At 43.9% G+C, this 24,664-nt stretch overlaps 1 protein-coding gene across 7 annotated transcripts in view; it reads right to left on the reverse strand.

Annotated features, from left to right (window-relative positions):
- LOC138184880 (klarsicht protein) overlaps positions 1-24,664 on the reverse strand; it is a 119,573-nt gene that overhangs the window by 10,041 nt on the left and 84,868 nt on the right. For all 7 annotated transcript variants that reach the window (XM_069123280.1, XM_069123281.1, XM_069123278.1 and 4 more), the window contains exons 17-20: positions 16,858-17,039; positions 10,225-10,388; positions 7,376-7,577; positions 167-546 (exon numbers count right to left, since the gene is read on the reverse strand). In XM_069123280.1, coding sequence (XP_068979381.1) covers positions 167-546; positions 7,376-7,577; positions 10,225-10,388; positions 16,858-17,039 — 928 coding nt within the window. The remainder of the gene's footprint in view (positions 1-166; positions 547-7,375; positions 7,578-10,224; positions 10,389-16,857; positions 17,040-24,664) is intronic.

The raw sequence follows: 24,664 nt of genomic DNA on the forward strand, positions 1-24,664 counted from the left end.
GTTGGAGCAACGTCACTCGATATCGCTCGATTATAAAATAAAAAGAAACCAGACACAAACGAAACATAGCCCGAAAACCAAAGTCTGCTTCATAAAACGTAGTACAGGATATATCGCAAAATATACGACAAAATTATACGAAAATGAAAAAAAGAACGGTACTCACTCTATAAAATGATGGACTTGACCGCTCGTCCTTTTCGCAGCTCGCGCCTCGACACTGGCAGCAGTGCGCACGATTAATTCGCGACACTGTTTCTGAAGATCTCGTAGCTCCGTTTCCGCGTCCTCGACACGTTGCAGGAGTTCGACGAGGGCCTCGCTTCCGGGCGCCAGCTGACTCTCCAAACTGCGAGTCAGACGACGGAGGGCGGCCAATCTTCGCTCCCGTTCGCTCAACTCTTGCTCGCTACCGCTGTCAGAGATGCCACTGTCGGACAACGAGCCACCTTCCTGCGTCAGACTGATCGGTGGCGAGTCACCGAATTTCGCTAACACCCCACTGCCCACTTCCTCCGTGGTCGAATCTTTTAGCACCGTCCCGTTCTGCAACACGAACCAGTCGAGTATTCGGCTTTCATTCCAACGACAGAAGCTCGTCTTTGTCTTTGCTTGCTGCTCTTGTTGGATTCTTTCGAGAGGCGGATAACTGATGGTTTTGCAGGTTTTGTTGCTTTTCGTTTGGGATTATATAACAGAGTTATATCCACAGTCTTTTCAGGGAATAACGCGTGCATCGAAGATTTGAGTTACAGAGAGAATAGGAATAAACGAGAAGCTGTATACGAGCCGAAGCATGTAAATTGTTACGATCAAACGATTGTTGAAGCTTTCGAGTGATAGCTCGAAATAGCACGATGTTTACGATGAAACGCGACACTTCGAAATCTCCGTCGATCGATTACAGGGAAAATCACGAAAGGATGTACCGCTTAAACCTTGCCACTGATTAGATCACGGGATGCTGATAGGTATAAATACACCCCGAGAGAATACGATATCGAATATTGCATAATCCAGTGTTGGTTATTGCCGGCGGCTAATCGGAAGGCATATAAGACGATTATATGAAGGAAGAAGGGGATACAAAGATGGGGTGAACGAAAGAAAGGAAGCAGACGGAATCCGCAGGGGCGTATAGTGTCATCTGGAACGTCTGTTCCCAAAATTTTTAGATGTTTAGAAAAATGGAAGGTCATGTATTCGACGCAATCGCAACTATAAAAGAAACGCTAGATATTCTTGTCAATACAAGAAATGACAGGTTATGACGGTATTCCTGATATATAGGGGTCGAAGTGAAGAATTTATTGGGGTTGTTATACGTGTTTCTGACCTAGGATCGATAAATCTTAGGAGGGACACGGTTTGCAACCGTTCGTTCAAATTATACTCTTAACGCTAAGACTGATAGATCGACGAGGACCTACCGAAAAAAAGGCTATAAATCGAAGTAGATCGATTTTCTTCTTAGCAAGAACGAATTTGGCAACTCTTAGCAATAGCGATAGAAAATTTTCAAATTATCGCACCAGCTATCGAAAAAGATGTCTAAAGGAAACTCGTCTGTAGATCGAGACGAACCTAGTTTTCAATTCTCTCTTCGCCTCGCTCGGCATCTGTAACGTCTTTCAAAGAACACCACTGACAACCCTGCTAGTCTCGACGTGTCACCATCACGTGTCCGTCCCTATTTCAATACAAACGTATCATCTCCGGAAAAAAGTCCGCCACGAAGCAAACCAAAAATAAAATACCAAAGATAGAAAATAGAAAGAAAATATAACCAGTCACGAAACCTTAATATCAAACAGTAATAATAGTAATAGTAGTAATATTAGTAGTAGTAGTAGTAATAATAATAATAATACAAAAAAGAATATGAGAGTGCGGAGGATCGCGAGACAAGGACGAAGAGACGAGAGCGAAAAGGGTGGAGAGGAAGGGGTGGAAAAGGCGAATGCGGGAGAGAAGAGGGTTGGAAGAAAGAGAGGGTTGGTTTAGGCTGTTGCAGCAACGGGGCAGAGGGGGAGGGGTGGGAGAGCCTCCGGTAATGAAAAGCGCGATCCGCATACCAAGTAGCAACCTTCAACCTAACCTATATATAAGTCGGTATACTCTTGTATAACGGATAGTAGGTACGAAGTGAGTCTCGAGTCAGAATCCACGTTGCCCGAAGGACCAATCACGTAGAAGAAAACTGCGAGAATTCCTTATTTCCGGTCTAGTAAGGCGCCCTGGTAACAGCAATACTCTCTCTCTCACCCTTTCTTTCTCTTTTTTTATTTTCTTTCTTTGATGTTGGAAAGACTAACCTTGGAATAATATATCGCGTGTCATCGTAGCGGATAGAGGGTTTAGATCGAACGTCTTTGGAGTACGAGCTATCGTATCGACGAAACGAGTCGACTTCGTTTGCGAATGTCGATGGAGCTTTTTCCGAGTTTGGAAATAGATGGTGAGCGAAGATCAGTGGAGTCCTTTCGAGGGACTTTTCTATGGCTTCTGAGTTCTTTACAAGATGAAGTTCGTGTTCTTTGAAGTTTAGTCGCGAATGTGACCGTCTTCGAGTTCAATTTGAAACGAAAATGAAAGCTCGTTAATTCTTCTCACGTGGATATCTTCTTAACGTTTTCGGATTCTGTCGCAAATACGAATAGAACGCTCGCGATCTCACCAATTCCCTTGATCGTACGTAAGTTTGTCTACGAATACCATAAAAAAAAATGAAAAAAGAATAAGATATTTCCGAATTAGAGTATTTCAAACATCGATACACTTTCGAATTTCCTTACAAACATCGATAAATTATCTTCGATCGCGAAAAATAATATTCAAGCTCGGATCGCAACGATGTAACGAGCGATCGATCGAAGCTTACGAACTGTTTCCATCGGATCTTATAATTAGACCCATCTAATTCGATCGGCGAGTATAATTAGGACTTGGCGACGAGAATGAAACTAATGTAACGGTCTAAAAGGGCAGGCAGATAGATGAACGATAAAATCGTCGTCGAAGCATCGATGTCCTGGACGAACCAACGTTACAGCCGAACCTACGTGGAAGGTTCACGCGGTTAAAAGCGAGTCTGAGTTATTGCACGTGAAAAGTAAAACTGGGTATTACGGAGATAATTGGCCGAGGCAACGAGTCCAGCAATTTTTCCTGTCTCCTGTTAATTCGAGATATCGCGTTACATAAATTTGCGGTTACCCTCGGTTTCTCAAGGCAACTTCTCTTTCAATGCTCTCCGTTGCCTTTTTAGACGCTCCGAGTTTTACGACAGACTTTAACGTTAACACACTGGTAATTTGTTTTTAAATACAATTTTTAATCTCCTTTAATCAAAAGACAAACCGCTTGATTACCTGTGTACACGGCCAATATTCGATCTTCCACGACAAATGACTTCCTCAAGTTTATTTAGTCGCAGAAAATGCGCGAATAACGATGAAACACAAGACCACATTTTCAAAATAACACGTTACACATGCCGGAAGATCTGATCGAAAGGCAATAAAAAAGAAAGAAGGAAAATATAATTTCCAAAAAGCAGCTAAGGAAACAATAGGTTGAAATGTCTATGTCGAACGAGCTGCTCGGCCGGAAGTGCTAATCAAGCAGCTCAGCCTCTTAATCTCTAACCCACGTAGAAAGTGGTGCTCGTCGACACCGGTATATCCGGCGGCTACAACTGGTCAGTCGACCGTTCCGGCAGCGATATTAAATTTGTATTTTTACGCTGATTCCACGGGCCATTCTCGTACGTGAGTCGAAAGGGAATCGTTCGGACGATTAACGATCCCAGCTCCCTAGGGAGTCGCTGGTTCTGAGGTAGCCAACTCCAACGTTTCCCAATGGCGATTCTCCTATGTGAACCTAAAACTCGTCCTCGTACCCGTCTCCTACCACCGTTTTTCCTATTCGCTAATATTTTATTTAACGCCTATCAAAATTTATGGATTTTTCTCGCTCAGCCAACAGCTACTCTAGAATTTAATGCTACCTCCGCGTAGAAGCAACGTTTAGTCTGGTTTGCGGTTAAAAATGCGAAACAATAGGGTCTTGCCTCCGGAGGAAGATTAAATTTTTATATAAAATCAAATGGAAACGAATTTCAAAGCAAAAGTATATTCTTTACGTTTTGCAATTTGACTTTCTTATGTCAATTTCTCATTTCATCAATTTCTCGATTATCTTCTTTCAATTTCATATTCTTCGATTTCCCAGCGATTTCACAAAGAATTAATCGAAACGTAACTGAAAATCAGAAACATTCTACGTGTAAGAAGAGAAAGATTCTTGTACACGTGGAACACGTGTTTGAAAAATTATAAAAGCGAAGAAGACCAAGGAAAATCTAGAAACAAAAAACAACTATAAAACGTACGATTAATTGTTGCACGCCATTTACCTTCCGAGATAAATACAAGTAAAATCGGTAGTCGCGGTGGAACTATTACCGTTCCATATCTCTAACGGCCCCCGTTGGTTTTATCGCTTCAATCGGAATTCCTTCTCCCATTATCCGTTCTCTCGTCCCATCCTCGCGTCCACCACCAACTTCTTCTTCTTCTTCTAAGATTCGAAGAAGGCGGAACTCTTAACGCGAAGCACTTTGTCGAGCGGTGAAACGCGTCTGCCTGGCTCGGGCAAAGTATCGTATCGAAAAAAGGAGAAAAGAAAGATGTAACGTCGCGTGCATGAAATTATCCCCTCGAGTGTCGTAGATCGACGAAGCCGAGCGGATTGCTCCGTCTTGACGCGACTTTGAATATTCGCCCGGAAACGGAGTTCATTGGCGGAACAACGACTGCAAGAGTACCGTTAAAACGTTTGCTATAGAGAAACTTGGGGGTTGCTGCCTGGAACGAGGCTCCTTCTTGCTTTTCTTGGGGTAAAAATATCGCGTCGCGAGCCATACGTCTTCCGGACAGGCGAAATAAGCGCGGGGACAATTGCAAGTTGAAAAGGTAACAGCTCGTTTCGCCTTGCTTTTTTCTCGCAGCGGCTGTTGTAGTATTCTTTTATTTTTTTCTTTTAAGAGGGAGGTTGCTGTCTTGTTTCTTTTTCTTCAAGATTTAGTAACGTAAAGATGGAAAAATGCCAATCGGGTGGTATGGAATTTATCGGAAGATAAAGAATCGTCGTTCCAATTTGTTGAAGAGAAGGGAGAAAAATTGATAGAGATCTTAAAATGTAGGGACAGAACCAAAATCTAATTGCGGCACTGTATCGAAAACAGTGTATTTGCCGTCTCATTTGCCATCGTAGTATATTCGAATGTCGAAAATAAGTTCACAACGACTTGGTTAACAAACCCAAATTGTCGAAGAAGAAGTGGGATACGGTCTATAAATAGTGGTAGTTTCCGAAAGGTGGCGCGAGAAGGGGAAAGACGGGGGTGAGATTAGAAGGGTACGTTTGACAGATGACACTTGTCGATATCGTGTTTCGGTTAAACGCCATCGCATCCCCCTATTTCCACCATATCCGTCTTACATTTGCATATAGAGTAAATCTCTTGGCAAGGTCTTGGCCTCGCGTTTGCCTCCACGCTTTTATGGACTTAAGGAGAAAAGTAGCTCGAGGTGAAGCAGGTGGCAGGTTTGTTATCACGGTTTCCGATTGGCCTGGCCCCGTGTTCCGCTTGTCAGAGAAACGTGCCGCCCGCCACGCGATATTTCCACGTCGACGTTCCTCATTTTTTTCCCTCGCCGCTACGCGATTAGAATAACTGGTTTCGCACGATTGCTCGACTTACTGTGCGGCGCCTAACGTTCGATTCTCGTTCTGTTTCCTCGTTTCTGCTGCTAATTACTCGGTCGAACGGAAAACGTAGAGATTCGAGTAATTGGAACTCGTAATCGAAAGATAATGTTTAGCCAATTAATCGTATCATTCTTTAACCATAAAATAAACGAAGAAAATAGAATTCACGATGGGAAAAAAATGTTACGCATACAAAAAAAATTCGTAGCCTGAAACGGGTAGTTTTTCGATCCCTTTGAGAGAAGACCCTTCATCGTGAGATTTTACTTGGAGGAAAAACAGAGAGTCGAGGAAAAGGTTTCTTCTTTTTGCGGAGCAGAAGACGAACCAATAAACATGATTCGCCTTATAATCTCGCCTTCCTTAGGAGAACCATATCCCCAAAGTTCTTCCGCTCAGGCAATCTACGCGGGGAAATGGTTTTATGCACACAAGTGATACCCACGGGAACCGTTACCCCGTCCAAGGACGTTGAATAATTGCTACCAGCTATCCAACCGATTGAAAATCAAGGATACCGTGGGAATATCGTCCAAACGATTTATCAATGATTTCGTTGTTTCCGCAATCGTCGATAAATGGTAATCGCAATATCCATAGTCAAACGTTAAAAACAAAAAAAAAAAAAGAATTGGAACAATACTTAAGACAACTCGACGTTCTTTTGGTCACTTTCGATTCAATCGTGTTTCTCTGTCGCTAACGAATCTTCCAAGTGTCTTAAATTCTTCAATTTCTTCGAGTCTAGGCAATTCTCGTCCATAAATTTTCTTCGGATGGAAGGAGAGGCAGAGAGAGGTCGAAAGAGTAATAGCCGTCATAAGCAGCGAAACAAAGAAGAAGAGACACGATAGAAATAGGAAAAGGATAAAGGACCGAGGCTGGACTGGCAGATGGCCATTATATCCAAGCGCGGATCGGTCGCTGCAAATCGGTCGACGCGCACTTAGTATCGTCCGCCTTTTCTTCTCTTCTTTAGCCGTTTCAATGCCTCTAATCGTCACACGTACAGGCGTACACGTACGTACGGCAATAGAATCCGAACGATATTCGATCCGATCGCGGATCGATGTATCGTACAATAAGACACGATTTTCCAGTCGAATGGAGGATAACTTTCGTCGACACACGCGTTGCGGATGAACGCACCTTGTCGCGTTCTTTGCGTTTAACGTTTCCCAGTTTTTCTATCGTAGCAGCAAAATTTGCGTGAACGTTGTCTTTTAAAAATCTAACTTAGATTATTATTCACGCGTAGAACATAGAGAAATGATATAAAGCGCGTGGAGCTTCTAACAAGAACGCGTTAGCGTAGGACGTTGCAGAGACCCAGATGTTCGTGAAATAAAAACGTTACGATATACGAGCATTCCCCGTTTTAGCGAAATCACTTCCGACACTCTTCACGCGGCACTGAAAAACTTTATTGTCCAACCATTTTCCACCATTACTAGCCTCGCTCGTTTCGCTAACCTTTACAACGCTCCATCGAACGATACGAATGGTATGTATTTTAAAAATGGACATTCACTTTCTTGAGAACGTAAAACGATTCGCCGTATTCGTAAAAATCAAGGATACATGTAAGACCTGATCTTACCTGACAATTCATGTCTTGCTTCTCGGACAGCAATCTGGCGACGTGACGAACAGACGAAGCAACCTCTGAAGTAGCTCCTGCTTGTAGGGCCACGTCCAAAACTGCCAGGGTATCCTTATCCCTCCGTAACACGCACTGAAGCTCCGCCAAACGTATGCTAAACTGCTGGACGGCTTGCAGAGCGCACAATTGTTGATTAGCCCTGCAAAATACCGTTTAGAGAAGATTATCATCGATGGGCCTATTGGAGGTAATAGATTTGATAAAGCAACCTACTTGGGCTCCAGACTCTGAATTCTTATATTGGGTCGGCAACTAAGTGATCGCGGATTTTGTCAATGCCACCTAATGATAAAATCCGCGATCATTTACTTGCTAACCCGATACATCTGCGATTTCTAACGGGGACGAACGTAACGGGAATCTGGCGAAATTCGAAGAGGGAAATTGTAAAAGGAACGGTGCGCTGATCGTTTGAGGTTTGCTTGAATATTTCTAAGATTTATAGTTGCATTTGAAGGATTTATATGGCGAATATCGCATTGAGTTTCGAGCTGTCGCGTTTCATTAGACATTTTAAGCTAATACTATGCAGCTTAATGAACCATATCCGACGAAATTAACGGAGGCACTGGGAAAGGGAAGGAGCGGCAGAGGTGAAGCAAAAGTAAGGGGAGAGACACAGAGACAATTGGTTCGAATTAAGGTAATCAATGCGTGCTAATTTACCAAACTAATATTTCACGAAATATAACTTAATTAATAAACGCGTAAACAAATATTTCACGGAAAAGTATCACGAGGAAAGAAAACGTTCATTTTTTCGTTCCAATCGCTTTCTAAGCATGCAAGAATTGTAAATATCTTCCAGTTCTCCTAGATCTACCGAACTAACTGAAAATCCGAATCTATTCCCGGACGTGTTCCTTTTCTGGATGCGATCGATCCGCGACGTTCGATAAACAGACGGCTGTTCCAGGTTCTCGGAATCGGTGAAAGCGAGCTACGAAATTGAATGGAAAAATCGCGAGTCGGGTCAACACAATAAAAAGTGGAACGAGGGCAAAGCCTCTTGGCAAACAGTAAGACGTCAAATTATTAGCGGATCTCCCCGATGGCGGTATCGGCAAATAGAAACACTTTAGGTCAATCCTAGCGCCCTAGGCTCGCACGAATGAAACCAGGAAGACTGGTTTTTCGTCTGCTTCCCGCATTGGCGTGTGATTGAAAAAATTCCTTCCACTTCTCGGAAGGATAGCCGCACTGAATAGAAACGAGACCGAAATTCGTAAGTATTCCATCAGCTTGCGATAATTTACGATTTTAACTTGCGTTTGGCGAAATTACTTGACCTACCTATAGAGTAACACACTCAGCTCTACAGGATCCCAACAGGATATCGATTTTACTAGATTTTTAGCGCGTCGCGAAACGAAAAGAGGCCTCAACATTTTTCTAACGTTTCGAATTTTATAATCTTGAACTTGTTTTAAACTGCATACGTATTTGCAAGAGTTTCGGTGCTTCGTTTGCAGAATTTGTTGCATATTGAAAATGTTGAAAAATGACGACGGATACAACGTGAAAGATGGCACGGCTATGTTCGAAAAATGAAGCGTCGAGTAGCACTGGTCGATTTGTACGTTGCAGAGAGTGGCGTGCGCTCGTGCAAAGAATAGAAATTCCTGGGGAGCTTGCGAGGGATAGAATTGACCTCTGTAAAAGCCCAGTGGGTCACTGGTAAACCCTTTTGCATGGGTCAGACCCCTATCAGACGGGGGAATCAAGTGCTCATACGGCAATTAAAACGCGAGTTGAGCGGCCGCAGACGTGCCTTTCGCTTGGAACACGTATCAATTTCAAGGTCCGTGATTTGCTTGACCTGCCCGAGAAACGCCCCTACGTTTACAGCCGTACCATCGTTTTCGTCTAATCTAATATTTGCTTGTACAGGAATTTCACGATAGTTACGTGTGTGATTCTGCGATAAATTTTAACAACGCGAAGAAGAAAAACGTTTAAACCACAGCAACGAATTTCTAGAGAAAAGAGATAGCGCATATATCGTGATATATTTTACGAAATAAATAAGGAAGTTAAAATATTTTTCCCACCGAGTTCCAACGCATTTTTAAATTCTATAGCTTTATATATTCGAAACGTTAAAAATCGTTGAGACAACTATAAAGTTGTTGGCGTTAAACGCGTCTATTTCCTAAAATTGTTCGTAATAGTATATTATAGAAGACTTTAAACGGATGGTTTAGGAACGACGGTTTAGAAACGTCGAAGATTAAACTGACGATCCCAGCTAAAACTAGTAATCCTTTGACACGGGTCAAAATCCCAAAGATTCGAGCCCTCGTTGCCGGTACCTATGGTGTCTATGGTTCCCGCTGTGTTTGCTTTCGAGGCTTCATTGCCTCTCATAATATTTGCCCAACGTCACACGCCGGCCAGCGAACGGTCAGTCAATGATCCTAAACCAGCTATTCCACGCGCTTCGAAACTCGATAACCTCGTACCCTCTCCGAGGGAAAAGCAAGTCTCCTCAACAAGCAGGAAGACGTCGAGCAATTGTAAATGTCGTTAAACGCCTAATCGGCCGTTTCATGCCACCACCTAGTTCGTCTTGTCGGAGGATTCTTCTTTTACGATACGAAAATGAATAGCAGAGACTATCCATCGAATTTTTCAGACTCTAACTTTCACGCTTTCCTGAAATTACTTCTCGATTATTTCCAATTCTTTCGCAAGTTTCTCTAATTTTTGAAACCCGTTCAATGATTTTCCCACTAACGTTCGTGCGTAACTCTCGCTCGAATGAATAACTATTATCCGATACTCACTTTTGAAAGGCTTCATCCCAAACGTGATACAAATCGGACACGCCATCCTTCAGCGCCGTGAAGATCAACGAGCTAGAATTACCAACATCGGTGATCAGTCTGTGAGTCTGGACGTTCAACGCCAGCATCGCCGCCTTACGATCCCTCAACGCAGCCAGTTCAGCCTGCAACATTAAATATACATTTTTAGTGGTTGCCTTCTTCCACTAACTCGAACGAATTGCTCCGTTCTTCGCGATTACGACGTAGGGGTTGGCTTTGGGGTTGCGGGTGATGTATAAACTGGTCACAGTAGCAGACCAAAGAAAGCTAACTGTACATCTCGCAGCGAGAACAAAGGGTCCATTCCCATTCCCATAGAGAATCATTGCAAGTATTTCTATTACGATACATGTGAGCATCGCTATATGCGATATATTACATATATTCGTAATTTTACATTTACTTAAATATTTATATTTTTCTCTCTTTCTCCCTTAAACTTTAAAAGGGATGCCAGCCAAATAAACTAAGTCCAGCATCGTGTACGTAACTCGTCTGGAACTCCACTTCGCGAAGGTTATTCGTTCGATACCGAGGACGCGAGATCGGACATCAAGAGCGAAATAAGCAAAGATACGTTTATCAGGAAGAACATAACCGAACTATAAGGGTTGTAAGAGCGCAAGGTAGACACGATGGAGTAACCACGTCACGTTGTCACGTCTCCGTCGTCCTACTGCAGGAGGCGACCGACGAGGGCCGCATAAATAAACCCAGCTTTACGACGGCGACGCAGCCCGTAACAGAACGAAAACGAGAGCCCCTCCGCTTTCTCCGCTCCGTCCACCCACCCTCCCTCTCTCTCTCTTCCTCTTTGCCAACCCACCGCGTGTCATTTCTCTCGCGTGACGAGCGGCAGAGTTCGGCAGAGACGCTCGTAAAACCTGCTCTTCTTGCGGTCATCCAGCGTCTCGCGTCTCCTTCTCCACGTTTCCTTTCCACCTCCGTGTACCATCGAGTAATTCCTGTCCTCGAAACGACAGAGTTTACTACTGTTTCCTACTTGCATTCGTATCGTACGCCGATCTCTTTCGGAATTCCCTGGAATCAGGGAGCTCCGACTCCTCTGCTACTTTCGGGTTGCCTCGCGGAAATTGAAAGTTTGCCACTTGGACAAGGGAGGAGAGAGAAATTGATTCTCAAAGCTGATTTTTAGAAATTGCTTCTGGGTAACGCTATCGCCGCGATGGACTCGCATTGCGGAGAATTATCGTTTTGGTAAATTCAATGCGTCGAAGGAGTCAAGTCTGAGTCCATTAAGTCCACTGTGACGATAGCCTAAGTTTCAAGCCTGGAAAAATGTTCGTTTCGCGGGAATAGAATAAAGTAGATAGGAACGGTATCCGTCAGACACAAATAGATATATAGGTATACGTAGAGACGCGCGGTCTGCGTGTGGATGTCTGGATCTACCTGCACTGACGGCTGCACGTATTAGGACATCTACCGACCATTTACTTTCGACCATTTGATTCTTTTATACCAAAGGTATATTTTCAGTAAAATACACAGCGGTACGAGCGACAAATGGGGCGGTAGATACGGGCGTACGGCTGGAACTTTGGTTTCGTTCAAGATTCTCCATCGCCCTCCATCGATCAAAGGATCCCCTTGCTCAACTGCAACGTGTAAGGACCGTAGAACGACATGGTGTCACCGATAGCCTCTGACGTGGAGATTAGCTTCGTATCACGCGTTCGATTTGTTACGGTCAACGTCGTTTATTGTTGCTATTCGTTTCGTGCTTATAAACTTCCGACTTTATAGTCTAATACATATTGCATGTACGGCACCTTTTATCTGCATTCTTTTAAAAAAGATGCAGAGGAACGAATCGATATTCTCGAGGGCTGCGCGGCTAATCGATGCAAATCCGTGCACGAGCAAACGTCGTCTACGTAGCAGCGATTCCAGGCACGCTATCGAAGAGGTCAGACGCGTGAAAAGCGGCGGTTCACGCTCGGCGTGCGTGAGTCCGTGCTGCCTTTCCGCAGAAACCCGCCAGACAGAGGAAAAGAGGCATAGGAAAAGAAAGGAGAAAGAAGAGGCGCGGTAGCGCGCTGTCCGACAGCGGTCGCGACGAAAAGTGGCTGGCATTGATATTCCGAGCACATCGCGAACGCAGAAGCAGCAGCTTCGCGGCCGTTCCCCTCCGCGCGGTAACCACCCACCGCATTCGCCTGTTTCCCTCTGGGGCCCAGGTCCAGCCTCCGACAACCCTCTCCGATCCCTCGTTACAAGCTTTCCCTCCAGCCAACGTCCCTTTCCACCGTCGCCAACACGCAGACACGCACATTCCGATCTAATTCAATTTCCAATCAACAGCCAATCAATTGATTCGAATTTGGTATACAGAGCGGCCGACTGGCTGCCGCTGCGGCCTCTGCATGCCTATGAGGCTACCAGATTTCTCTGTCTCGTTCTCGCTCCCCTGTCTTTCTCTTTCCCGCGTTCTTTGGCACGAGGTGTCGTCTCTGTTTAAAGCCACGCGTGCCCCGTCCAACCGGGCAATTAGCTTTTTACCTGGCCTCGTAACGGCGCACTCTGACCGCGATACCGATGATCCAGGAGTAGCAACAAGAAAGAGGGGATTCAGAGGACTCTTGGTACTTCGGATTGAAGAGGGGATTGACAAAGAGTTTTAGAGAATGCTATAATCAGGATGGCGAGAAATCACGATTCACGCGCATCGAGTTAATGAAATTCGTGCTGTTCGATATTGTGCACTTCGGAGCTGATCGAGAATACGAGTTAATCCTCGTGACACTGCGATGAGATCAGTTGCCAGGTTAAAAGCGAGAAATACGTAGATTATTGTACGTTATGTTTATAGAAAAATTGAATACACCTTCCATCGCGATATGATATCTGGAAGCAACGGACGATTAAAGAGACGCGTAAATAGACAACTGGATAAAACTCGAATTTTCTACGGTTTCGAGATACGAGATAGGACTCGCTAAGCGACGCGATTGGTCGCAAGTAGCGACGTTAAACGTACGAAGCGACGTGCTCGAATGCTCGTCGACGAACCCGGTTCCATCGGTGATCGCTGCTTTTTCCCGCCGCCGCTACAGTATTTTAATTGCAGCGTGTCACGAGAGAAGGCGGGATTTTTAAAAAAAGGAGGCCGCCACCGGTCGACGCGACGCAAGAAAAAGCAGCGCGCGGCGTTCGAACGCGATCGAACCGAATAAAGGCACGGCAAAAGCCACTCGAAATAGCTCGTATCGACTTTGCGGCTGGCTAACGAGCTTCCACGCCGTGAAAGCCTTTCGCGATTAACCTCGCGGTCCTCACGGACGCGTCGAATCTGTATACGTTGCTCGTTTACGATCTTAAGCTGCTTGAAAGTTCGTTACCCGTGCACGCGCGAGGAATTCCAACCGAAGATTGCGAACGATCGAACCAAGTCGTTGTCGAAGTTTTTAGTATGTCTGGGGCGTGGCTTTTATAGACACTTCATCGAATCGAATTGATTTTCTCGCGCGATGTGGTGGGACGACGATGGGTTAGGTCAAGGAAGAGCGAGCCTCTCGCAAGCCAAATCGATCAACTCCAATTTTTCTCGATTTCTCAGAATATATCCATCCCGATACAAAAGCTGCAACCGGCAAATCTGTAGCAGCCTTACGCGACACTTCGAGTAACTGAAAATTTAGATGTCAAATGACAGATCCACCAAAATCCTACAAAATCCTCTAAACGATTGCTCGATCCTTTGTTTCGTCGTAACTGACCTACGAACGTTTATACATACGCGAAAGGAGAAAACGCATGGAACGCACACGACGCGCAAATGTAACGAAAAATATTCACGGTATGGAGCACCCGTTCTAAGCTTGAAACGAACGTCTCCTTATCTGTCTCTACGAAGATACGATTTAATCGTGAAATTGCGAAGGAACAGGGAAGAGAAATAACGACTCTCGGCCGAGACACACTGAACTATCGTACCAAGAACTCCGTCTGTCCGCGTTAAAAATGCCAGACGATTTGTAAGAGTCGAGACTTTTCTCACGGGGTAGACGAGATCGTCCACAGGCGGATCACGCAGTGGAAAGTGCGAACGATCGCTAATGAGCGGAATATCGAGACACGAGACGCGAGCCGTCGTGGAATTACGCAATAACGTTAATCAGCGGTCCGGCGTGTCGCGCACGATTCGCAATAGCGTGGCACACAGGCTCGATTCAAGCCTGTTTACGAATGCGTAATACACGAGGAACATTCCATTCGGATTCGCGCGCCACGCCGCCGCTGCACACTCGCTCATTCCATCGCGCTTTCCGTCGTACGTCGTGCATGCGAAATATTCTGCTCGGCTCGGAGAGTTGTATCCGCGAACCAACGCGGCTAATCGATTCCTCGACTGGTTAACGTCGATTCGATTCCCGTCTCAACGAGAATCTGTCTGGCGAACGTGTCGATGCTTCCAACGTTTCCTTTCCCGCCCCCCCTCCTTTTATTTTTCAGTCCGTGTATCGTGCGACGTTTCACGCTGAGAATGTTGCTTACACCGTATAAGTGCACCGAGCAGCACGTTTACGCAAATTCATATTTTCACGAGCAAGAAATTTGCCAAAGAGACGAGAAAGCTAGTGTACGAGTTGCTATGGAAAACATTTCCAAACGAGAATCAACCAATATAAAACCTTTAAAACCTTCTCACGCCGTTTTAACTCCGCTCAAAATCCAGCCAAAAAAAAAAAAGTACTCTCGCCCGCAAAACCAGTATGTAACGCGAAGCCCCGCTTTCCACAGCGAGCTAATCCTCGAAGCGCGTGCTTCTCGAACCCCAGTGCACGGCTTACCTCAACGGCGCGTCAACCCTCTCTCGCTAGCCCTAAACCATCGACAGCCTTCGTCGCGTGCGAAACCTCGTGCACACGCTCGGCCCTGTCGTACATCGTCTGTCAGCTCGGTCTGCCACGTCCTAGCACGTGGGACGAAGCAGGCTCTCGAACTTGGACCCAGCGTTTCGTCGTAGCTGGTCGATCGAACCGCTGGATGAGGACCGGTTACGTGGAACGTGGCACGCGAAAACATGTAAAACAAGAAGCACGTGGGGAGAGGAGGGGAGGCGAGGTGAATGTCGGCGGCTAGACAGCCTCGCGCCTGCTGCATAATGCAGCACAGCGACGAGTTCACCCGGCAAATGTTGGACGCTAATACATCTTGATGATAGATAGGGAGCATGTGTTTGGTCTTCGCAATGAGGTTGGTAGGGATGTTAGGGATATTACGAGGAACAGGGGGACGAGGGGCGTGCAGTAGGCTACGAAGAGAGAGCAGGATGGTTTGCGAGCGAGAAAGGGAGAGGAGAAAAAGGGTGAAGAAGAAAAAGACGGGAAAAAGCGTAAGACCGGGGGAGGATCGAAGAAAGTTGAGGCGAAAATGAGAAGAAGAGCCCCTGGTGTAGCGGAGAATCGTGGAAAGTAAGCGAGACGAAGAGAGAAACAGGAAGGAGGTGGAGACCAGGGTGTTCCAGAGGTTTCCAGAGAGGGGTTCACGGAGGGTAGAGGCAGGCTGGGGATGACTCTCGGGGGGGTGGAACTCAGAGGGTTGGCCAGGTTCGTCGGCGTTCGCTCTGGCGAGTTGCGATGCCGGGCACGTCGCCGTCAGACGAGCGTACGTGCGACACGACTACGCTTTTACGCCACTCTCTGCCTCTATCCTTGCCTCCTGACTGGTCTCTCCCTCTCTTTATACTCCTCTTCCTCCGCGACCGCCATCCCCGGTTGTTCCGCGCTCCACCGTACCCTACACCATCCCCCTTTTCCTCTTTTTCTTACTTCTATTTCGCCTACTTTCATCTCGAGCCCCTCCCCGTCACGGCTCTCTCCAACTTCTCGAGGATGTTTTTAATAATGCCCGAGCTTGTTCCGCTCTGGCGAACGCCCGCCAATACTTTCCCAAATCGAATGTCGCGCGTTAAAACGAGGATCAACGAGATCCGATTTAAGAGATTTAGAAGAACGTCAGTTTTCACGCGTGGCAATGTATTTGACAACCGATAAAAACGCTTGGTACTGTTCGAAAGCTGGCATATTTAGTCAAACGTTGTCGAAAAATTGCTTTACGAACCGAACAACGTCTTTTGCTTGTATCTCTGGTTAGTTTTTGACTATATCGAAGCGGGAGAGGATTACGGGATATTCTTATCGTCGGTGTGTAATTTTATTTCAACGATATAGCGGAAAAGTCGTGATTTTCGATATTTAACTTAACTTACGGGAAAGAATGATTTTGCGCCATCTATAGTCGGCGTTTATTCAGAGAAGATACTATATCAGTCGGTATACAATTCATCTGTAAGATACCGACGAAGAGATTCAATTACCGACCAAGGCAATCTTATCGACACTTGGTACATCTGTATTAGACACGAACCGGGAGGAACAGCGTCACCGGATCTCGCGATTTAAAAGCATAATTTATATGGAGATCTTTCAAACACTGTTATTACGCATCTCACAGCAAAAGTGATACCGTGAGAAATATAGTTAGAAATACCTCGTATATAATATCCCATAACGTTACTGCCAATATTATTATACGGTTGCAGCAATAGAAATGCAAAGTTCTTACCGTGATTCGATTAATTCGCTCGTCCAGTACGTGAGGTTGCTCCAGAGTGATCTCGTACGAGAAGAGTCTATCGTGTGCTGCTTTGAATTCCGTACGTAGAGCTATTAACTCACGATGAAGCGCACCGGCCATTTGTGTTTCCTCCATTCTAGCTGTCAGGGACTCCCACTTTTCCAATACACCTGAAATATAAGAAATATTTGTAAAAATCACAATCGAAAAAATGTTAAAAAATTAAAGTAAAAAAAAAAAAGAATAGTCTCTATAAAAGAACCTGTATCGCAAGGAAAATGTAAAAAATACATAAGTATGAAAAAACTAAGTGATACTGTAGAACGAAAAGTTATATTTTAGAATATCAAACAAGGTTTTATTATACTTCTTTTTCCATAAGAAACAGAGAGTTCTCAACGGAAACAGCTTAGGTAATTACACACAATAACTTCCTTTTGCGTGACGATCCTAACGTTACTCTATTATGTACGTCACTCGTTCCCAGGCATCGTCAGCGTTATGTCAGAGAAGATAAGTCACATATTTAAGGTCAAGCAGCTTATATGTGCATGCATGAATATGCAGCAGCTCGCATGGCTTCGATGACCTGTTTCTTCGATACTTTCTTCCTCGAGACAACGCTGCGCCCTTAAAAATATGTAGAAACGACTCCGATGGATGATTCAACCGGCCGATACCGTTTTGAACGGTGCGATCCGATTTAAGAACTTTCACTTTTACGAGCCCACGAACCTTCCACTTATATTTCCATAAATCTCTGTCTAGAAGAGAGAAGAGCGTCGCTCTATATTTACGATATTTCGAATTTGCAATCCGAAGTTTGAACATTTCAAGTTTCAAGGTGCGGAATTGTAAGATTTCGAGATCTGCAACTGTAAGTTTCAAGTGGAAACTCTCGATGGATACTATACGGCGTTGAAACGATACGAAGTAGAGTTAGAAAAATTAAAAAAAAAAAAAAAAGAAGTTCTCGTGTTCGTTTTCTCCAGTAAGAATGGATTGAAAAATCGTAAAAACGTCCCGGCATTTATGCTTTCCCCGACACAACGGTAATTAGGGCATTTTCCACTCTCTATAACATCCGGAATGTTTTCCAGTCTAACGCGTGCCATTCGAGCGATTTCGAATGAAATAACAGTTAAGATAGATAATTATCGAACTAATTGCATACTTTCTTCTAGATAATTGCGTAGGTACGATTTTCGTATCGCCTCCGTATGACACCACAGCAAGTAAAAAAAAAAAAGGAATTCTTGGATCGTACCATTTCGACAATGTATCGCAATCACTTAGTTGCCAACCCAATATCTACAGTTAAGAGACTTCGCTTGTGTCGAGATCAAAGCCAGATCGAAGAAGCCAGCAACTCCTCTAAGAAAATGTTACCGGATTAACATAAATAATAAATAAATTCGATCGAAAAAATAATTTATGGAATTAATTTCCAAAATGGACCGACTGACTTCCAAAGCCACGCGCTACAATAAATTCACATCAACGTGTAACGCAAGGATATTCCACAAGAGGAACAAAACAACGTTACGAATGAAAGTCAGTGGAAAATAAAAGACGAGTGGAAAAGAAGCGTAAGACGTGGAAGATCGAGGTCGTGGAAATCGTAAGTTATTAACAACTTAACATCCAGATACGATTCCTTAATTACCGGCTTCTAATCAATTTTTGATGTCACTACACACGACCTATCGCTCAGGTTATGCTCCGTTACACCGTGATTCTTGCTTTCGTTCGATTAAATACGAGTGTCTGTTGTCCGGGAAGTGTCTTTCTATAATACAAAAGTAATAAATTATTCGGTGAAAGCCGATCGAATTCCCCTTTCTGTTCAGCGTGGTAACCGTGACCGAGACACTCGAGTAATTACTGTCCCATAAAAAGAAGCAAGAATTGAAAGAAAGTGAATAGTAAAGGGGAAAGGAGCACGGTGTTAGGAATTACCGTAGACAATTCGCACAACAGGTGTGATCAACGATGATCGATGGCCTAACGACGGTTAACGAGCGACCGAACGAATGTTTTACGGACCACGGCTACCTAAACGTTAAAACAAGATGCAACGAGAAACAAAATGTTTCGTAGTAATGAGGATTTCTCGAAACGAAAAGAAAGCGAGCCGACATTAGAAGAAACAGCAAAGACCGATCGATTCGTGGAAAGTTAACGATTTTCAAAACATTAATTGCCTATTTCGCGAACAAAGTTGCGAACGTGTAAAATTATTCTGCGTACGAACATGCGAATAAAACGCGTTACAACGCGCTAATCAGACTGTGGATATACAAAATATCTACGGTGCTCGAACGAGAAGTTTCTCTCGATGACCTCGATACCGTTCATTTTTCTAGATACAATAATAACTGTTAGAAATAAAAATTTCAACGGTTATCCTGTGATGTAGCAATAGACTGCGATAGTACAGCGATAAGCGAATGAAAGAAGATTTAAAATCTATAGATAAGATATCTAAACATACATATATGATTATGATAATGGACAAATAGCATATAATTTCGAAGTCACGCTACACGTTACAGAAAGTTGGACATTTAAGAAAACACGAATCTACGTAAGTAGGATAAAAAAATTCCGCCAGAAGAAACCTAACAATTAGTCGGCAAAGATCCAAGAGCGGAGCGTCTAATTCGCATAATCATCAACAATCCATGACGATGCCAATAAAAATAGCTCGAAGGCCTTTAGGTTTTTCAATCTACGTTCGCGGTATCGTGCTACGATCCGCGTGCACCACGGGTTCCTACCACGCCCGATAAAAACGTAACGCGATTTCTAGGCTACGAAGGAAAATCTCGAGCCGGCTTTTTCACGGTTTTCTCGGAAAAAACAACTTTCACTTTGTCACGGCTGGTTTACAAAAACAGCTACGCGGTGGACTACAGTTATCAAGTGAAATCTCGAATTCCGAGCCGTCGTCAAAACGGGTCGAGAACTGCTATATAACCTTTGAAAACGAAGAGAAAAAGTTTCCTCTTTTTCTGCGTTTTATGAAATCGTCGTAATTAGTCCGTGAATTTTACGCGACAAATAGAAGAATATGCTACCCTCGAACATAAAACACAGAATCTAAATTCACAGAAAAAAATGACACTGTCGTTAAAGCGACTTTCGTATCCGCGATTCCTCCAAACCATCGATCATGTTCAGTCAGTAAATCAATCCATTGCATCGAACAACTAAACCGCTTAAAAATTCGAACGAAACGTAATTATTATTTTCATATTGAACGATGTTCGCGGAACTATGGCATCGATCTCCGTTAAATTTCTCATTCCCACGAGTGCGCTACAAAAAGATTCGGATCTCGTTATAAAGAAATTTCGCGTGACCGGCAATCAGCAGGATCCGTGTATCCTGTCACGGATATTATTATGGCAACAAGCTCGTTGACAAATGCTGAAAATGGCAGGAAGAGCGTGTCGGTGCGCGTGTGCGACAGGGGCGAGACGCTCGGGAAAACATTGTCGATGGAAAGCAATGAATTTCACACTGACCTACAGGAAATGACGGCGAATGTGCGGAATAATTGTGGCCTGCGTGGTATCGCGTATTACACGTAATATACGTCCCGCGTTATCACGGTCGAACGATTACGTTCAGTAGAGCAGAAATCGGTGGACGAGCGTACGGTACGTCTTTCTTCCTGCCACCTTTTTTTCTTTTCTTTTTTTCGATCGCCTTCGGACCGTCTTTGACAAAGTGGAACGTCAAATTTCGAAGAATCATCGACCAGAGTGTAATCTGCGTAATTTTCTGCCCGTTAGCTGGAATTAGCCTAAAGGAACGATCAGGATGGTCGAACGGATAGCCTTCGGCCAACGTTTCTGAAGGAAGCAATTAATCTTGAGAATCGAACGCTTGCCACATTAGTCCGACATTATTATTATTTCAGAACCGTACGGCTGATAAGAGCGAACGAATTATCGTGGTAAATGTTCTGCCGCGGGTAGATCTTTCGGCGCAGATGTAAATCTAAATGAAAAGTTGGATTTCTTAACTACATGAATATGTAGCGATAGGTGAAACGCGACGAGTCACGTTTTCTGTTCTTTGCGCAGCTATTTTAACATTCGTAACGCTCTCCACTAGTTCCGTATTATTAAGACCGTGTTTTTATCGAGTTTTAGAATCAAACGCTTTTTTCATCCCCCTTGGAAATTGCGAAGCGAGATACGTTAATTATTTCCGTCGGATTTTTCTTACAACGCTTCGTGGATCGATCGCTCTTTTCCGGTTAACGTTTTTTTTTTCTTTTTCCTAGTAATCGCTTTTTTACTTGAAATACGACCATAAATTCTCATGACTGATGATCGAACTAAAGAAAAAAAAAAAGATATACCTATACGTTATAAACACTTTAACGTATGTTTATCGTTGAATTTATTGTCTATCGTCGTTCGTAAATAAATAACAAAGAAAACGATTCGCTACAGAGTAGCCTACTCATCAAACTATATACCTCACAAGTAAACCATAAGTGATTTTCTTTCAACTACGCAAAACTACGTACTGTAACTAACGTAAAGTCCGTAACTACGCCACTGTAACTCGCTGTAAGCAGTACCTGTGCTCATAATCGTTCGCTAAAACCATAAAACGATCGAGCTTATCCATCGAAAATAGCGCAACATAGATCCTTAACTGTTACATCGGTTTCATGGTCAGCGAGAACGACCATCGCAGAACCTGGTGAATACTAAACGTTCGGACGATTTGTAAGATAGTTTGCAACGAAACACGACCAAGAAAGATACGTATTATTACTACTTTCTCTGATCGTGTTTGCCAATTTATCACGTTAGTTACTGTCGGTATCGCGAATACTTACTCGCGTACGTCTTAATGATTAATTAACGCCCTCTGCCACGAACGATTTCGAAACTCACATAATCCCGACCACACGTCTCAATCTATAGCTCGAGAATAATTTATTCGCAGACCGCTCCTGTAATCTACCGCGAACGCTTTCATTCGAATCTATCACGCGCACGCTCCGTTTGTAATTTACATAATTCGATCCTTTTAATTGGCTGACAATCGTCTTCCGTGGAAGGTCGAAGTATCGTCAATTCAGCGTAAAAGTTACATTTTTCCCTTCGACAAACTTTCCAAGGTAATTTAAAAAATGTAACGCGACAGTTGTACGGATCATCGTGCTTCTTTTCTTAGGTACAAAATACATCGATAACGCGATCAAGTCGAGCATCGCACGTACGTCGAGTAACATCCGCGGATACACCCACGTGTGCTCGTGCGAACAGCGTGTTATGAAAGCGACCACGTCGAAACAGGTCAACGTTAACGCGAGAATGAATGCAAGCTCGTTAATCAACTACCTTCTAAAGTTTCTATCGGAATGGGATCTTGGACAACGGAGAAACGGTTGCCGGACGATTGTGTTCCCGGGCTTTCTACTGTAATTCCTCGCTGAGCAACCGTTGCTCCGTGGCTACGTCCCAATAAAATTGAACGTTGCTCCATTAGCTTCCGCGGTTTGGAGCCGAAGATGAAAAAAAAAAAAGAAGAGAAACAGAAGAGAAAGAAATTATAAAAGAAGCGATCGATAAATTCAGGAACAAAAGGGAATTCCAGGTGGAGTATTTGCCGATCGCTTGGGTGCAATGAAAATACAAATCGATTACGTTAAGCTATTAATAAGGCTTGGCATCAGACGGTGACTTTGAATTAGAGACAGATCGTACGACGTACTTCGCTTCTCATCGATTCCGTTCAATTTTCAAGAGACTGAAATTATTTTCTCGCCTTTTCAAATTTAGTACGACAACGGACTCGTAAGAAATTATCTTCGTTCTTTCGTGTTTATCTTATTTAAATTTCTGCGCGTCGAATTCTTGCGAGTTTTAGATCTGGTTACCAACGAAAATTCAAGGTTGAAATCTTGTTTTGCAGAGGTAGGATTATGTCAGAAGCCCGCGGTAAAATTAACCGTGAATTCAACGTCTTCTGGCACGTCTATACGCATCACGAATTACGAACTACGTAACGAGTAGAAAATAATCGATACTCTCGGGAGAGACATACGTATGTATCAATAGGCCACTCCCGACTTTGGCTTTTCATTTTAATTAATTCGCTGAGTTTTTATTTGGCGAAAATTACTCGAACTTTTGTCGCGAACCTATAAAATGTCCATAAAAAAAAAAATACAAACTGACCATTTCGACTACTGTGGCAATGTCAGCGTTAAGAAAACGTTCCATACAATTTACATACATCTTTGTAATCTTTGTAACAAAACTGGTAAACCATTCGTTTTGTTTGATTCGCTTAAAAAAGATTCAAGTTCCTTGTAAATTTCTCTTTGTGCAGAAATAAGAACACAGAAATGTGAAGACGAAAGGATCAGGCGTGAATAACAAAAACCATGCATGAACGTTGAACATAGATACAGATCGATAGATATTCAGAGAGCTCGCGTCTTACGATTCTCGTTTCACGTCACCTCAGCCCGACGTCCGTCCTGACCCGCTTTTACACGTCGATAAAATCGTTGTTAGCGAGGATGAACCAGATCCAATGAAATTCGTCGTTGGATCACAAAATCGAATAACAGAGTTCGGTTGGTTCTGGCGAGACGACGAAAGGTATACGAGCAACCGATTTGACAGGTAACGGAACGCTGATGAAGAAGAATACCAGGTTATCTTCCGGGATGATGTCAGAGATCGAACGTTTCTACACCGAAACGTGAAAGAGTAGATACGTTTACACGAGAGGACGAAAGGAGACCGATGTTGAAATATACGGTAAAAATTCGGATTAACGGTATATCGGGAAGATTTGAGAGAAGAAACGCGATCAGAAATCGAGTAATGTTCCGTAACGTTCGCTGAATAGCATCTTAAAATTTTGATAATTAAATTAAGAGGACAACGTAATACGTATTCTTGCAAGTTGATTTTTGCTACTTTGCGAGACGAAATGATACAACGTTTAAAAAGGATTTACGGACGGAGGCTTCTAAATATACGGAAGATTACGTACAGGTATCATCCGGCTGATCCTCCGCGATAATCTGCTGGTGTGCGTAACAGGTATCCGGTGCGTGTTTCCCGACACTGGTCTCCTCTTTTACAAACACCATGATTTATTTTCCGAACGCTAGTCACGATTTATTTTTCTCGAGAATCGCAGTTTTCTAATTCACCGTGCCAATTATGCTTGAACTGCTAGAATAATCCAGCGTGTCCACGATTTCACTTAAAATTCCGAGACTCTTTTCCTTTTTACAGAGAAACGATCACTGAAACCTCTAGCTTTTTACTGTTATAATAAACCGGTACTTGGACTCTCGCAACTTTGTTCCAGCGAATCTGAAAGTAGCAAAGTTATACGCCGGAAATATGCTTCTCTATCCTAATCTTCAAACTTTCAATCTCTGACTTTCGAGTTGCAATGAAAATTATCGAACGAGCGTACGTATTTATCGATTCTTCGCAATACTAGGAATTTCCAGAGTAGCACAGGAGATGTCGAAACAGTTCGAAAAGCGCGCTGCTTTGCGAAACGTCAAACGCGGCGCGTGGCGGATCAGCTGTTGAGCGGAGGAGAAGGCGAGCCACGAGAAGCAGAATAGACGTCGCGACTCGCGCCAGGAAAACCGAGCTACTGACCGGGTACACGCTGCCGACGATTCTTCGACAACACGAGCACGAGCACGAGCACGAGCAGGGCCGAGTACCGGTTCGTGAAGTTCCGTCGGCTATTCAGTGCTTCTTATAAGGTGAGACCCGAAGGT

Source organism: Bombus flavifrons, chromosome 11 (genome assembly GCF_040668555.2).
Source record: "Bombus flavifrons isolate JBK064 chromosome 11, iyBomFlav1_principal, whole genome shotgun sequence".
Classification (NCBI taxonomy): domain Eukaryota; kingdom Metazoa; phylum Arthropoda; class Insecta; order Hymenoptera; family Apidae; genus Bombus; species Bombus flavifrons.